Source organism: Carcharodon carcharias, chromosome 11, assembly GCF_017639515.1.
Source record: "Carcharodon carcharias isolate sCarCar2 chromosome 11, sCarCar2.pri, whole genome shotgun sequence".
NCBI lineage: Eukaryota > Metazoa > Chordata > Chondrichthyes > Lamniformes > Lamnidae > Carcharodon > Carcharodon carcharias.
This window is the reverse complement of record NC_054477.1, coordinates 85,568,447-85,586,677: the sequence shown is the minus strand read 5'-3', so window position 1 is coordinate 85,586,677 and position 18,231 is coordinate 85,568,447. Positions and strand designations below refer to the sequence as shown.

Sequence of the window (18,231 nt, the reverse complement as noted above, 5' to 3'; positions counted from 1 at the left end):
GGACTCGGCCAGCTCAGTCAGTCGTGGTGCTACCAAGCCACTCTTGGTGGTGGACAAAGAAGGCCCCCGCCCTGAATACATTCTGTGCCCTTGTCACCCTCAGTGCTTCCTCCAAGTGGTGTGCAACATGGAGGAGCACTGATTTAGCAGCTGAGGGAGGGCGGTACATGGTAATCAGCAGGAGGTTTCCTTGCCCATGTTTGACCTGATGCCATGAGACTTCATGAGGTCCTGAGTTGAGGCTGAGGACTCCTAGGGAAACTCCCTCCCAACTGTATACCACTGCGCCACCACCTCTGCTGGGTGTGTCCTGCCAGTGGGACAGGACATACTGAGGGATGATGGTGGTGGTGTCTGGACCATTATCTGTAAGGTATAATTCCATGAGGATGACTATGTCAGGCTGCTGCTTGACTCATCTGTAAGCCAGCTCTCCCAATTCCCAATTTTGGCACCCCCCACCCCCACCCCCCCACACACACGATGTAAGGAGGACTTTGCAGGGATTGCTGTTGTCCTTTCATCGCCTAGGTCAATGCAGGTGGTCCATCAGGTTTCATTTGTTTTTTGTGACATCGTAGCAGATTGTTACAATTAAGTGGCTTGCTAAGGCATCTCAGAGAGCATTTAAGAGTCATTGTTGTTGGTCTGGAGTCACGTGTAGGCCAGACCAGGTAAGGACAACAAATTTCCTTTTCTAAAGGATATTAGTGAACCAGATGGGTTTTTAACAACAGTCGAAAATGGTTTCATGGTCCTCATTAGACTTCCAATTCCAGATTTTTTATTGAATTAAAATTCCACCATATGCCGTGGTGGGATTCGAACCCTGGTCCCCAGAACATTCCCCTGGGTCTCTGGATCACTAGTCCTGTGGCAATACCAAACGCCATCACCTCCCCTTATGTGCAGTTTTGGTCTCCTTACCAAAGGAAAAATATACTTGCCATTGGGATGTGCAAAAAAGGTTCACGAAATTAAATCCTGGGATGGAGGGACTATACTATACTATGAGGAAAGATTAAATAGACTGGGCCTTTATTCTCTGGAGTTGAGAAGAATGAGAAGTGATCTCTTTCAGAGATACAAAATTCTTAAAGGGCTCAACAAGGTAGATACAGGAAGGATGCTTCCCTTAGCTTGGTGGGGTGGGGGGGGGGTGGCGGCGTCTAGAACCAGGGGTCACAGTCTCAGAATAGAAGGCAGACCATTTAGGGCTGAGATAAGGAGGAATTTCTTCAAAGGGTGGTGAATCTTTGGGATTCTCTGCCCCAGGGGCTGTCGAGGCTCAGTTATTGAATATGTTCAAATTAATAGATTTCTACAAATTAAAAACATCGAGGGATACAGGGATAATGCAAGAAAATGGTGTTGAGGTAGATCAGCCATGATCTCATTGAATGGTGGAGCAGGCTCAAAGAGCTGAATGGCCTTCTCCTGTTCCCTTTCTTATGTAACTGGTGAAGCTAGCCATTCCACGCTGCTACAATGCAGTAGCCACGAGTGATATTCCCCACTAACAGGATTCTGCCATCAAGCCAAAAAAGTGTTCTGCCTACCACACAAATGAGTAATGCGGTATATGAATTTCAGTGCCGGTGTGATGCCAGGTATGTAGGCCATATGTCCCATCGACTGATAACTTGTATCAAACAGCACGCCCCTTCAGCTGTTTGCAATAGGCAAAGTACTGACCATACTCAACCACCCTGTGCTTCCAAAACTCAAAACAGTGTCCAACATGAGATGCGATTCCACAATTGGACAATACTTGCTAAACAATCGATTTATCAGTCAGGTTCACAGTGTGGCTCCCTTACATGTGCTGGAAGCTACACATATCCACACTCAGGGCCCTGTCCTTTGCAAACAGGAAGAACATGTCCACACATTGCACCTTTTTCAGCTTGGGGGACAGCCATTCCCTGGTTCATTCTCCATGGCAGTGCCTTGACCAGTCAACCTGCCTGGTTTGAATTTAAACAAAAGTTCAGCAGTTAACTGTTCCCAGATATGCCCTCCGTGGCAACACTTCTACCAAAGCCCACTTGTCAACCAATCAGCACACTCTTCGCATGCAGTATAAATTGTTGTTCCCTTTCAGATTTGGTAATCTAGGCTAAGATTGGGAGAGCAGGTTGCAAGTCTGGAAGTAAATGGGAACTTATGGAAAGCAAGATTGTCCCAAGTGAACAGATGGGAAGTAGATGAGTTCATCTTGAATATCTCCAGCTGAGTCATTGAGCTTAAGTGAAAATTGGAGACACTGACAGATTGGGTTGGTGGTGGGGGGGGGAATGCGCAGAAATGAGGCAAGTATCTAGATGGGTTCCACCTGAACCAGGCTGGGACCAAGGACAAAGTGGAAAGCACAAAAACGGTGATCATGAGGATTATAAACTAGCAAGTGCGAGGTGGAGGCAGGTGCAAACAGTGGCATAAATAATAATTTGAAAATAAACCAAAGATAAGAGAGTAGAGTAACAGTCAAATATTGTAGCACTTAAAGTTGTAAGGTACTTAAGCCAGTTGAGAGAAATAAGAAATGAGTAAATGAATATCTAAGTAAAGCATTACAGCACAAGGACAGGTTAGAGTGTACAGTCCAAATAAACATTCTTTATACAAACACATAGGGTCTAAGAAACATGTTGAACGAATTGCAGGCACAAACTCAATTCGGAAGCTATGGCCTGCAGCCATGTCTCCATAGTGGTTATTAAGATAGTCAGGACTAGGAACTAAATATATCAGGTTTTAAGGTTGACAGGAAAAATGATAGAGTACCACCTTCAGAGATTAAGAATGAAATCACTTCAAGGCACGAATAAAACAGATATAACAAGAGGTAAGCAGGCAGCGGAAATTTTATAGGTAGAATTAAGAAACAGAAAAGGGTTTAAGACTGTAGTCAGTTGTATATAGGCTCCCTGCTAGCAGTTGTGAAGTTGCACCACGTCTTATATGTAGTGAGTTTCTGGAGTGTGTTCAAGTTATTGTTCCGCAGGAATATGTCCTAGAGCCAACAAGGAGACAAGGCCATGTTAAATTTACTAATAATTAATGAGCTGGATTTAGTTAACAGCCTACCAGTGTGTGAAAATGTAGCTAATAGCGATCATATGATTGAATTCAACTTAGGTGTTTGAAAGGGGAAAGTGTGGAACAGCTAAGATTCGAGATTTAAATAAGGCTGACTTCAATGAGATGAAACAGAGACTTTCCAAATTGCACAAATTTGCTAATGGATGAAAAAGACATCAGTAGGTGTTGAAGAAAGAATTTGTGATACAAAACCAGTTTATACCTCTGAAGGGCAAAAGCTCTACCTACCAAAAATCATAAAAGGCATGGGCAACTAAAGATTTAAGAGAAAACTTAAAACTGAAATAAAAAGCATACAAAAATGTGTAAAATAAAGCAGGTCCTGGTGAATGGAAGGGATACAAAGAACAGCAAAGGGTTACAAATAGACGGTAAGAGCTGCAAAAAGGGATTAAGAAAATAAACTTGCAAGGAACATCAAAATCAGTACAAAAGGTCTCAAATATATGAGGGAAAAAAGGGTGGTCAAGAGCAACGTGTACTGCTGGTCAGGAAGAGATATTAATGTATATAATGTTATTGAAAGTTATTTTTTCTTAAATAGAAGTTTAGTCTGTGTGAATTGGATTAAAACCAGCTAGTCTGAGTGCTTTGATGTATAGTAGTTTTGAGATATAAACAGTAGGTAGAGGGGACATTTACATTTTGTTGAATAGAGTATTCAAGAATGAGTGCGAAATCTTGCACGTAGCTAGGAGACACCATGCAATAGGTTTATATTACTAATAAAATTGGTACTATGAAAGGGGTTTTATTGTTAGAAAAGGTAGAGTTCAAAGGGCCTGGCGATACAATGAGAATTTGCATTCAAAGGGAAGGATAGATATAACGTGAGAGGAGTTTGTGTATGCAGGTCAGAGGCATGTAAAATCTAAACCTGTGAGCCTACAACTGTCCGCAAAAGGAACCAAATTGAAAGCAGCCCCATTTTGAATTGGTACAGTGAAAATGCTTGCCTGGTGTCTGGTTAAGTTTATTGGTTATTGTTGCCTTGGTGGAGGTTAATTTGGGAATTTGTTAAGAGTTATAGTATGATAGTAGTAATTTGTAGCCATGGGTATGTGTTTAATTTGTTGTAACTTAATAAATGTTTCATTTAGTTTTGTATAAAAAAGCTCTAGCAAACTGGTGGCCTTATTCCTGCATTTAGAAGCTGCAACTCAAAACATACCAATTGAAAAAAATATAGGTTATGACAGTTGTTTAAAGTTTCCCTCTGGGAATTTAAATAACTCAGCCTTTACAAACTGCTGTGTCACAACACGCTTGTAAACTGATAACAGTAATGCCAATAAAAATAAGAAAACTTGGACACTACTCCTAGACTTCTATCCAAATCATTGATGTATACAGTGGACAATTTAAAATTTTGCTTTTTCAACATACCTGTATGGAACTGTTGTCTCTGTGAATTCAGTACCATCATTCCAATAGTAATGAATATCCTGGTTTTGAATGTCACTGGATCAAAATTCTGGAACTCCCTCAGTTAACAGCACTGTGGGTATACCTACATCACATGGACTGCAGCAGTTCAAGAAGGCAGCTCACCATCACTTTCTCATAAGACTTAGGAGGAGGACACCATTCAGTCCTTCATGCATGCTCCACTATTCAATAAGATCATGACTGATTTGGGTGTGTTCTCAACTCCACTTTGCCATCTACCCCCCATAACCCTTGAATCCCTTATCTATCAAAAATCTGTCCAACTCTGCCTTGAATAAATTCAATGACCCAGCCTCCACTGCTTTCTGGGAAGAGAATTTCCACATACCAAAGACCCTTTGAGAGAAAAAAATTCTCACCTCCATCTTAAAACCGTAGACCTCTTATTCTTAAGCGGTGTCCCCGGTTCTAGTCTCTCCCGCAAGAGGAAATATCCTTCCGGTATCTACCCTATCAAATCCCCTCAGGGTCTGATGTTTCAATAAGATCACCTCTCATTCTTCTAAACTCCAATGGGTATAGGCCCAACCTGTTCAACCTTTCCTCATAAAGATAAGGTCCTCATCTTATGAATGAGTCAAGTGAACCTTCTCTGATCTGCTTCTGATGAAATTATATCTTTTCTCAAATGAGACCAAAATTGTACACAGCACTTCGAATATGGCCCTCTACACCTACAGTAAAACTTCTCTACATTTATATTCTATTACCCTTGCAATAAATTCCAACATTCCAATTGCCTTCTAATCACTTGCTATACTTGCACTAACCTTTTGTGATTTGTGCACCAGAACACCCAGATCCCTCTGTTCCACTGAGGTCTGCAATCTCTTTCCATTTAAATAAGATACTGCTTTTCTATTCTTCCCGCCAAAGTGGACAAGTTCGGAACACAGAAACAGAAGTAAGCCATTTGGCCTGTTGAGCCTGCTCCGCCATTCAATTAGATCATGGCTGATCATCTACCTCAATGCCACTTTCCCGCGCTACCTCCAAATCCCTTGATGTCATTAGTCTCTAGAAATCTGTCGATTGAGCTTCCACAGCCCTCTGGGGTAGAGAATTCCAAAGATTCACCATCCTTTGAGTGGAGAAATTCCTCCTATCTCAGTCCTAATTGGCCTATCTCTTATCATGAGATTATGTCCCCTCATTTTAGACTCACCAGCTAGGGGAAGCATCTTACCTACATCCAACCTGTCATGCCCTGTAAGAATTTTGTAAGTTTCAATGAGGTCACCCCTCATTCATCGAAACTCCAAAGAATACAGACCTAGTCTCCTCATTCTCTCCTCACAAGACAATCCTGCCATCCCAGGGATTAATCTGGTGAACCTCTGTTGCACTCCCTCTATGGCAAGTATGTTCTTCCTTAAATAAGGAGACCAAAACTGTGCACAATACTCCAGGTCTCACCAAGGCTCCATATAATTGCAACAAGACATCCTTTTTCCTGGATACAAATCCCCTCACTATGAAAGCCAACATACCATTTGCTTTCCTAATTGCTTGCTGCACCCACATGCTAACTTCTAGTGACTCGTGAACAAGGATAACTAGGTCCCTATGGACACCTAGATTTCCCAACCTCTCACCCTTTTAGAAATACTTTGCTTTTGTTTTTTCTACCAGAGTGAATAACTTGACATTTATTTACACTATATTCTACCTGCCATGCTCTCGCCCATTCACTTAGACTGTCCAAGTCCGCTTCAAGACTCCATGCATCTTCCTCACAACTTCCATTCCCACTCAGTTTGATGTCATCAGCAAATTAGGATAAATTGCAATTGGTCCCCACATCCAAATAATTTATAAAGAATGCGAACAGCTGTGGACCTAGCACTGATCCTTGCAGTATCCTGAGAATGATCCATTTATTCCTACTCTCTGCCAAAGTTCATATTTTCCTACATCATACTCCATTTGCCAAGGTTTGACCCACTACCTTAACCTGTCTATATCCCTGTGCAGATTCTCTACCTCCTCTTGACAACTTAGTTTCCTACCTATCTTGGTATCGACAAATTTAGCTATCATACATACAGTCCGTCCATACAAATCATTGACATAGTTGAGGCCCCAGCATTGCTCCCTGTGGCACTCCACTAGTTGCAGCTTACCAACCTGAAAAAGACCCATTTATTCCTACGCAGTGCTTCCTGTTAGCTAACCAATTGTTTATCCATGCTAATGTAAGCGCACCCCCCCCCCCGCCCCCAATCACGTATTCTTATCTTGTGTAGAAATCTTTTATATGGCACCTTATCAAATACTTTCTGGAAATCCAGTACACCACATCCACAGGTCCCCCTTTATCCACCTTGCTGTTGCTTCCCCTAAAATACTAATAAATTAGTTAAACATGAATTTCCTTTCACAAACCCATGTTGACTGCCTGAACAAATTATGATTGTCTAAGTATCCTACTATAACCTCCATGATAACGGATTCTAGCAGTTTCCCTATGGCAGATGTTAGACTAATTGGCTGTAGTTTCCTGCTTGCCATCTCCCTCCTTCCTTCAATAAAGTTGTTACATTAGCTATTTTCCAATCTAATGGGACCCTTCCAGAATCGAAGGTATTTTGGGAGATTATAACCAATGCATCTATTATCTTTGCAACCACTTCTTTTAAGACATCCAGGAGCTGGGGGGGGGGGGGGGTTGTCAGCCTTTAAATATAATAGTTTTCCCAGCATTGTTTCCCCAGTGATGGCAATTGTTTTAAGTTCCTCCGTCCCATTCACCTCTTGATTTTCAAATATCTTTGGGAAGTTAAATCTTCTATTGTGAAGACAGACAAAACACTTGTTCAATACCTCTGCTGTTTGCTTTGCACTATTTCCCAGCTCTCTAGAGAACAAACTCTAGCTTTAGTTACTTTTCTCCTATTCAAACTATTTGTTTTTATATTACTATCTTTCTCTCATACTCTGCTTTTTGCCTGTTTATTATCTTTTTAGTCATTCTTTGCTGGTTTTTAAAGTCAGTCTAGTACTCTGACCCACCACCAATCTTTACAGATTTGTATAGTGTTTCTTTCAATTTAACACTATCCTTAACTTCCTATTTAGACATGGATGATGCATCCTTCTCAAAGAACCTTTCTTTCTCACTGGGATAAATCTGTGCTGAGAGTTATTAAATATCTTCTTAAAAGCCTGCCACTGCAACTCTACTGTCCTACCATATAACCTAGTTTCCCATAGCCACCTTAGCTTCCCTCTTAGTTACCTTTATGTAGGTTTAAAACACTAGTCATAGACCCGCTTTCAAACTGAACATGACATTCCATGCTGTGGTCGCTGTCACTTAGAGGTTCCTTTATCATGAGATTATTGATTAATTCTGTCTCATTGTACATTACCAGGTTTAAGATAGGCTGCTCCCTGGTCGACCCAAGAAAGTACTGCTCATAAAAGTTATTCCAAAATCACTCAGGAACTAATTTTCCAGGTTACCTTTGCCAATCTGATTTGCCCAATTTACCTGTAAAGTCACTAATGATTGTTGCAGTACCTTTCTTACATGCCTCATTTATTAGTTCTTGTATGCTCTATCCTACAGTGTAACGACAGTTAGGGGGCCTATGAACAACTCCCACAAGTGACCTCTTACCTTTACTATTTCTTATCATCATGGAGGGGTAAGTTACTTGAATACCTTGTTCCTTAATTAACAGAGCTACCCCACCACTTCTGCACTCCTGCCTTCTGGGTCCACTTACCCATCTCGCTTGCAATCACACCCTCTGTACCTGACCACTGACCAATTCAGAAGACCTCATCCTAAGGGGCGAGACCACCTCCTGGTACAAAGTATTCAGGTAACTTGTCCTGTTCCTGATGTATTGCAGTGTCTGTAGGTCAGCCTCCAGCTGCATAAACTTACTGCAGACATGTTTGTCAGATCACACAGGCATCCAGAAGCTCCCCCTGGATTCTGCACTTGGAACACATTATCTGCCCTGCCATCCTTACTGTGTTTCAATTAAATAATCATTTAATTTTATTTAGTTATTTTCCTTTTATTTCATTTAGTGCCTCTCCTTACCACCAACTACTGTACTAATTTAAACTTTAGTAATAGAATAGACCGTTACCACTTTAGATATCTTAAAAAGGTAAGCTTTTTCTAATCTATATCAATTTACACACTAGTGTACAGTAACTACAGTTACTCACCAGCCAAAAAACTACTGGTTCTCCCCTCGGTGTGTCCAGCACAGAAACTCCCAGCTCTCCCCTCGCTACATCCAGCGCCGAATCTCTCAGCTCTCTCCTCACTGCGTCCAGTGCTGAAGTGTCCTTCTCAAGGGTAATTATTGATTGACATCAAATTCTGGCTTTGCCAGTGACAACCAAGAGTGAATAAGGCAAATCCATCCAGCATCTAGATATCTTATGATGCAGTCTGCTGTATTTTATGCCACCCACAGCAGCAATTTTTTTTAAAGTTACAATTCCACCCCTGCTTTCCCCCTTTTGTTTTGGATTTAATAAAGGTGTAAAAAAAAATTTATTCGTTCATGGGATGTGGGCATCACTGGCTAGGCCATCATTTACTGCCCATGCCCAATTGCCCTTGTTCAACCACATTGCTGTGGGTCTGCAGTCACATGTGGCAAGGCCAAGTGTTATGATCTATGCAGTTGGAAAAGCAGTTATTTAAAATTCCCAGAAGGAAACTTTAAACAACTGTCATAACCTATACTTTTAATTGTTGTGTTTGAGATGTGACTCTAAATTCAGGAATCAGACCCCCAGTTCTCGAGGCTTTACATTAAACTAATTGAAACATTTTATTAATTTACACAAGTTAAAAATATATATACATGGCTACAAATTACTACTATAACTTTTAACAAATTCCCAAACTAATCTCCATTAAGGCAATAGAAAACCATAGACTTAACCAAACATCAGACAAAGCATTTTCACCTTACGAATTCAAAATGAGGTTCTTTTCAGTGTGGAGCCAGTGGCTTGTAGCTGCCTTTTAATCTTACATTGTCTCTGCTCTGCACACCAGAAAACGACTGTAGTTATACCTACTATCACTGATTGAATTCAAATTCTCATTGTCCCACCAGTCTCTTTGAACTTCATCTTTTAACAATGAAACCCCATTAATTGTACCAAATTTCAATAGTAAGATAAACATATCGCTTGGTAGCTGCTTGAAAGGCATCAGGTTTTCACTCCATTTCTTGAATGCTTTATTTAAAAAAGGCAAATGCACTCTACCTCTCTGTTTACATCTCAAACTAGTACATATCAAAGCACCCAGACTGGCTGACTTTACACTAATTAAGACACACCCGCAGACTAAACCTCTATTTTAAAAGAGGGATGTTTTCCAAAATATTATATACATTAATGGCTTCATGACACAGGTAAGGATGGCAGATTTCCTTCCCTGAAAGGACATTAGTGACTGAGCAAAGGATTCATGACCATCATCAGACTTTTAATTCCAAATTTTTATTAAATTCAAATTTCACCATCTGCCCTGGTCCCCATAGCATTACCATGGGTCTCTGGAATACTCATCCAGTGATAATGCCACTATGGCACCATCTCCCCTAATTCTAGCTCAAACTGTTAAAATTTAATTGAAAGAAATAACCAGAAATCCTTTTCCCCACAAGAATGGAGACATGGAACAAAATCCCAGTTAATCCTGTGAATAAATGCACGTGGACTACAGCGGTTCAAGGAGGCAGCTCACCACCACCTTCTCAAGGGCAACTAGGGATGGGCAATAAATACTGGCCCAGCCAGCAAAGCCTACTTCCTGTGAATGAATTTTTAAAAACTACTCAATATTTGAATGGGCGTGGCTAGATTGATACTGAGGTTGCACTTGATTACTTTTCATGTCAGTGAGAAACTTTGAACACCTTTCCTTAAGAAATGCAGCAGGTAGAGATCATTACAAGAGAAAGTGTTATGGAAGAACAGATTTCATACACTGAGCAACTGTTCCGTATTTCATGTTCTTGCATAAATCAGAACCCCATCAATTTGTATTTGGATTGCATCTAGATTTAAACAAATAAAACTTTGGAATTTGTGTTACATTTCATATTCAGCTATTTACTGCTCATTAACATTCATTCATGTTATAACTTTACTGTTAGGAGGGCTTACCAATAATCATCTGTAATTGTGTTCTGCAGGCCAACAGTTCAGTAATTAAGACTGGAATCAATTTATTATTAGATGATAGCTAACTAAGCAGTTCAGAGACAATTATCCATTTATGCAATGACAGTATTACTAAATGCAATAACTAATACATCAGGTGGTGATGCATTATACATTGTAGTGAATAACCAACTACATATAAACAGGGAGTCTGACCTGTTCCTTTAATATCTAAAAATATATCTAAAGTGCACTAAATGAGATATCACCTGCTGGCTCTTACAATCGAAAGAATTCAGTTTACGTTTTGATGGAACAATTAATACATCAATACATTAGTAGATCATTTTCCTAATTAGGTAGGCATGTAGCTGTACATGCTGGTTGCACTAATTTGGCAGTTGTGATACAATATGGACCAGTGTTCCTGTAGTCCATACATTTGGACCATATTGTTCAGTATTGAGAGATCAATCCTAACTTGAGTAAATTGCTAAGATATACGAGAACACATCAATCTTGGCTGCTTTTGCCCACTTCTCGGTAGGCTACAATCATTCTTAAATTGACAAGATTTCCCACATATTCAGGCAAGAATGGTGTATGGTAGAAAGTGATGGCATAAATATTTGCTTCAGTTTTCCAGAACAGAATTTCTCATTCCAATAAATTAATTGGTAGTCAATAGGATCTACCTTTATATTGGCTGGTTGTTTAGTGTCACTGTAAATTTAAATTAGCCTATTACTAATCAAAATGAACTCCTCCATTTTGGAATGGTTCTATCAAAATTAAGAGTGATTGTGGTAAATAAACTGGAAGAACGAACTCAATTTTGGTGCAGCTGTCCTCTTGCTTTGAACTAATCTGCCTTTTACATACCATTTCCTAAACACACCTATATAACCAGGACAATTACAAGACAACTTTGTTATTAAAACTACATGGGAACCAGATGACATTATGGATTGGCATATTGTCTTTTTGACTTTATAATCTGAGTTTTAGCCCAACTCACATTAATGGGTGACTGTCCCTACCAAGCGTGCCAAGGATGCCCAAGAATTTGGGCATCCTCGATTCAGTTGCTAAAGGCTGCACATGTAGCATAAAAATACAATTCAGTATAAATTAGTAATTTTACTCAAAAATAAGGATGAAAAAGTGACACTCATAGAAGACAATCATATGTATAGCAGTGTACTCTGCATTCACTAGATGCTGAGCCAGAGATATAACCTTGTATGTTCTGCACCAATGTCCTTTTACTGGGTCAAATCACAGAATCTCAGTGCAGAAGTGGCCCTTTGGCCCATCGAGTCTGCACTGACACGTGAGAAACATCTGACCTACCTGCCTAATCCCATTTACCAGCACTTGGCCCATAGCCTTGAATGTTATGACGTGCCAATTGCTCATCCAGGTACTTCTTAAAGGATGTGAGGCACCACCCTCCCAGGCAGCGCATTCCAGGCCGTCACCACCCTCTGGGTAAAAAAGTTTTTCCTCACATCCCCCCTAAACCTCCTGCCCCTCACCCTGAACTTATGTCCCCCCGTGACTGACCCTTCAACTAAGGGAAACAGCTGCTCCCTATCCACCCTGTCCATGCCCCTCAATCTTGTACACCTCGATCAGGTCGCCCCTCAGTATTTGCTCAGGTATTTGTTGATTGTATTACTGTATTACCACTGTAGTGTTGGATAAGAGTAAAATGGCTGCAATACTTAGTGCCATGGCGATCCAGTTTCTTAATTTGTGGGAATGTAGGCAAAAGAGGACCAAGTAGAAATTGGGGTTTCAAATAGCATTGGCACTCAATGAAAATCCAGCCACATTATTCTAATAATCTAGCATACAATTCAGTAAAGGAGGATGGAAGAGGTAGCAGAGGAAACAAAGTATAAAACTTATTTTTAAGCAAGAGGATCTGCTTGACTAATAGTGTAAAACAGTATAGCAATATAAAATAGAGAAGCAAGGAAAGCAGAATAGATAATATGACAATTTGTGATAGGGATGCTGAGCCCATTTAACATTACCTAACAGTAGTAATTTCAATTTGAGATTTAAAAATAAAACTCAATTCGATTATAAATACCAGGTATTTATGATATTGGGTCTTAATTAGATATTTTAAAAATACTGGATATAGTTCTTATGCAAAATCTAAATTTTAGCATATAGGCCACACTTCAAGCAAAACCAACTCTGCAAAGGCAGAGGAAAAATGGTAAAAAATTATTGAAAAATTATGCTTCTGGAAAAGTCTAAATGCTTGCCAGTGGGACCAAATTTCAAAGGTAAATTAATGGTACTGTTGCTTGCAGAAACCTTAGTTCTTTACTATTTTAAGGCATCACTCTTACTACTTTTGATGAAACTTATAACGATGATAGATCGTGAAGGATCAGATTTAATCTCCCTCTTTTGCTTCAGAAATGCCCTGTTGAAATAAGGTATGCGACTGCACTTTAAAAGCTTTCTTACCTGTGCATCTCTATTGATTCATGAAGTTGAGAGGGAGAGAATAAAGTATTTACATGTTAATAATTTTTGGAATAATTTTACTAATTTTCAATTTATGCAGGTCCAATCCTCAATGTAATTAATCTGTATTTGATATTTGATGAGTTTACAAAAGAGATCCTCTTGTCATCCTGCCAAAAGATGGGAACTGTTTTGAAAGCTTTTCAACTTACATGGAAACCGAATTAAATGATGTCGGCAACCCCTTTGGGGAAACATTAAGTTTCTGATTCTAAGATAGCAATTAGTTGACACTATTAGCATTAAGTGCTGCCTATCCTTTCTATGGACTGCATACATTTTTCTTTTCCAGTGTCTGACTAGGGCTGCATTGCTCCACGTAAATGATAAAATTAATGGCATGTAAATACTTCATTCTCTCTCTTAACTTCACAAATCAATAGAGATGCACCGGTAAGGAAGCTTTTTATTGTGCAGTGCACACTTTATTTCAACTGGGCATTTCTGAAGCAAAAGAGGGAGATTAAATCTGATCCTTCACGATCTATCATCGTTATAAGTTTCATCAAAAATAGTACAACTTAGCCATTTTCAGTTTCACCAATGCATTCTGAATGCTTAGTTTTCCCTCAATTTTTTGTCTTGCATTTTTCCCTTCCCAATCTTCTCTTCAACATTTACTGTAATCACTTTGCCTTGGAGGAGGTTCCTGATATATACAATGGTATCAAGAAAGGCAGGTAATTTTCTATTTTAGTGCTCATCTGCCTACTCCCGTCTAGTTAAGATTCAGCATTTCATTCAATAAAATATCCTGGGGTTACTTTAAAAACCACTATTAGTTACATTAAATGGCTTGTGATGGACACCATTTACTAACCACTCATTTACATCCATATTCTACTTGAGGCAGTTTATCAATACATTACTTCAGGTCAGGCAGCAACTTTGGAGAGAATATCTTAGTTCTGATGAAAAGTTATTGACCTGAAATGTTAACTCTGTTTTTCTCTCCAGAGATGCTATATGACTTGATGAATATTTCCAGCAATTTTTGTTCTTATTTCAGATTTCCAGCATCTTCAGTATTTGTTTTTGAATTGGGACTACATTGCTATGCTTTAAAATACTTATTTTTGATGCTGACGTAAGATGAGTACAGATAGTATATATCATTCCTCTACACGGTGTAACCACTATAACTGCCTGCAGTCCAATTTTTCAGTTCACTATCTTCTGGAACTTCAGTCAGATCTTAAAACAAGATAACCATCACAGAAAGCACACTGTAGTGTTATGTACATTTCTATATTGACTTCTCAGTTCCATATAGTACTTAAAATGTAAGCTAACTTAAAGCAGTATTTGTAAAGACAAAAGGCCCCTCTTCATAAAGTAGATTTCATGACTATACTGATGGTAGAAAGAAAAAAGATGCAAGAGGAGAATAGAGGACATCTTAGGCACGATAGGAGGAAAAGTATGCATAACTTCAAAAAGATTCACCTTGAACAGGATTCCCCATAATATTTTCCCCCTAGATGACTGCCAACCCATTCATGGCACATGGGGTATAATGAAGTTTCACAACATAATACAAGCTGCTAAACATTCTTAGGTGCTCAATTCCAATTTATCATCCATTTTAAGAGTGAAAATAAAACTGGCAATTCAGACATGATTAAAAAGATTGTTACTATCCATTGTAACAAGTGTGATGGGTGTCAGAAGCAAGATATTCCAAAATAATTTTCAAACCAGCTTGATTACTATGAAAAGCATCATGTATTCAAACCATATTGCAGAAAAGAAAAGGATTTGCAAAGATCAGTTTATACAGATTGAACACTGTTGCTTGTAACAATTATCTTCTGTAGAATATAGTTTATGATTTCCAAAAATTTGGATTTTGCGACAATCTTCTGTGAAAATTCTCATACCTGAGGGATGGAAAACAAGAGAAAAAGCACACATGGATTAGCAGCATAATTATCTCTGCAATATAAACATTAAAATAATGAAGACATTCGTTTTCTTGGTGAATCTACAGAAATTAGTATGCATTAATAATTTCTGATCCCCTTTTGATCAATCTCTTTCCTTTTAGATCCATTAAATGCAAAAAAATATTCAAAATATATTGTACTTTTTGAGATAAGATGGATGGGGGAGATGGAAGAGGGAAAAGAGAACCTTATTTTTGGTATCTCTTTCCCAGGAAAGTGAAATCAAGTTTCTGTAGGAAGCATTTGCTCAGAAATATTAAGGAATAGAATCAGCTCAACTCCAAAGAAAAAAGATATTGCACTTTCAAAGCAGGCACCTGGGAAAATTAGGTCACAAGCAGCTGCAGTTCTGCGTCTTGTAAAATAAATCCAAAGGAATATATACTATATTTCAAACCTTTATTTCATAAAAAGATAAATGTGAAGAGGAGATGGGCCAAGTGGTATTTTTCCCCAGAGATGAGTTACTAAAGATCCAAAGGCTAATAAAATAACCGAAGTGTTAGATAGCAATGTATCCAATAAGCCATCAAAATCTCCATTTAGTACTATGGCTAGTATCAATGTGAATCAGCAGAAAATAATAGCAAATATACATATTACAGTGACCCAGTCAACATCTAAACTATGGAATGGTTTTAAAATTTTGAGTTGGGTTGTAGCAAACAAATGGATTAAGGCGGGAAAAGGAAAACGTATTGATAAAAAATAAATGCATACCAATTTAAATAAATAAACCCTTGAAAACTTCATAAGATCGATGCTTAAAGGGCTTCATCTCTTTATTGAAGCAAGTGACTAAAACGAAATGACATCCCAAGCCAAAACCTTCAGCTGCTGCTTCTTCATGAATTTAAAATTTAAATCACAGTATAATTACACAATATGGCAGAATAAAGAACCCATATTCTGGTAAAATTGAAATTAATAAGACTGATAGTCCAACTGGTAAGTGAGCAGCTGATCTAAGAAGGTCCTGTTTCCCAGAGAAATCAAGAAATGACATGGTAGCACCACAAGGGCATGCGACCATAACATGTTTCCTACAAATATTTATGGAACACAAATATATTGAATAACTATACCTTAAAGCTTTGGTCTTGTTTTGTGCTGACCAGCACCTCACCCTTTCCGGGCATGAGGACAGCTAATAATCAGACATATCCAAACTAAAATCAATATGAAATTCACATGGCAATCATTTCCAGATTAACAGGCAAGCAATCTCATGCTTCATCCACCGGTCACCATAAGCTTCCAGCAACCTGATGTCGATTGCCACTCTGGCATTTACTAAAGCTCTAAACACAAGTAAGCATATCTGCTCAGCAATCCAACACATCTTAGATTTGTTGATGGTTGATTTACCTAAGCCCAAGAGCAGAACCACCAAACAGTCCTCTGACCTATTCTCCCTACACACCAGGTGACTGAAAACAACATGACTAGCAAGAAATGTTACAATAATTTAAAAGGCAGCAGATAACAAACAGGAACAGCAAACTCTGACATGGAAAATATGCTTAGAAGGTGTCAGACTAGCTACAATACACAACCAGAGCCTCCAAAAAGCAGCATAAATATTCACTAAACAGTGCCATGCAACTCTCTCTGACTCAGGGATGGGGAGAATCCTGAAATACAGTGCCTTCCAATGTATTAGTTGACTTTGACAACCTGGTTGAATCCTCCACCAAGATATCCTGGCAGAAGGTGAAGTGAGAAATGTGGATGTAGGTACAGCAAAAATTATTACAGGAGTTCTCTCCTTGTAGAGTGCAACTACATTCTAGTGCTTTCAACAGAGCTCTCAAGTCAGGAGACTTTTAGGGCAACTCAGCAGTGAGAATTACCTGGAAAAACTCAGCAGGTCTGGCAGCATCGGCGGAGAAGAAAAGAGTTGACGTTTCGAGTCCTCATGACCCTTCAACAGAATCTGTTGAAGGGTCATGAGGACTCGAAACGTCAACTCTTTTCTTCTCCGCCGATGCTGCCAGACCTGCTGAGTTTTTCCAGGTAATTCTGTTTTTGTTTTGGATTTCCAGCATCCGCAGTTTTTTGTTTTTATCTCAGCAGTGAGAATCTCATTGAGAATGGGTAGCTACACCTCTTTCCTTAATTATGGAAACAGCAGAAGCAACATTTCAAGGCATGAAACTACTTCCATCTGTAGCAGTACAAAGAATGACGAAAGCTAATTAGCCTGGCATTGTCAACCGTCACTGATACAGAACTTCAGCTCCAGGACAACCTTCCAATTCATTAGAAAAGGTTTAAATGAGAAAAAATGCAAGTTCTCTTTCTGTTTAAAAAATTGCCCATCCAAAGAGCAAACATATTGAAATCATAAAGCATAAATGGGAGTAGAGTTTCTCTTTTAAAGATTGGAATTCTGGCAAAAATTAAATTAATGGGACTGCCTAATGGCTCAGTTTATATAAAAAAAAGTGAACTCAGTCATATAGACAATAAAGGTTCTGGATAAGGAATGAGTGTAAAAGTCCCAGATAAAGAATGCTTGAGGAAAGGATCAATCTGGATGCACAAAATAATTAATGGAAAGCACAATGTTGTGAGAATGGATGTTATGTTTTAAAATATTTTTGAGGAATATTGTGTTATTCTGTGAAGAAGGCGGTATGTCTGTGAGTGGGGGCAAATGATTTGATTAAGCTGGGGAAAAGTCACTAGAGACAGGTTTGTGAGGTTTAAGACATTAAAGGACAGAAGCATTGGGTATGCATTTGTGAGGAGATATTATGGTGGTTTTGAGGTACAAGTAAATAGGTTGGATCTAACATTTGCATTTTCAGATAAGTTGAGAGTTTGTCTGAATATCAAAGGGAAGTCAGAGGTAACAAGAAAGATTTTTGTATCTTACAGGAGTATAGGATATATTACATTTTACTGGCCCGAAAGCAGAGACAAAAATAGAAACATGAAGGATTTTATATTTGGAAGGATTTGAGTTTTAGAGGTGTGAGGACGATGGAGCTTGAGACGAAAGGGGGAAAAAGGTATTTTCGAG

At 38.9% G+C, this 18,231-nt stretch overlaps 1 protein-coding gene across 2 annotated transcripts in view; it reads right to left on the bottom strand.

Annotated features, from left to right (window-relative positions):
* Nucleotides 1-14,811: 14,811 nt before the first annotated feature.
* Nucleotides 14,812-18,231, bottom strand: part of hikeshi (heat shock protein nuclear import factor hikeshi) — a 30,291-nt gene continuing 26,871 nt past the window's right edge. For both annotated transcript variants that reach the window (XM_041199890.1, XM_041199891.1), the window contains one exon: nucleotides 14,812-15,137. In XM_041199890.1, coding sequence (XP_041055824.1) covers nucleotides 15,083-15,137 — 55 coding nt within the window. In that variant the 3' untranslated portion in view covers nucleotides 14,812-15,082. The remainder of the gene's footprint in view (nucleotides 15,138-18,231) is intronic.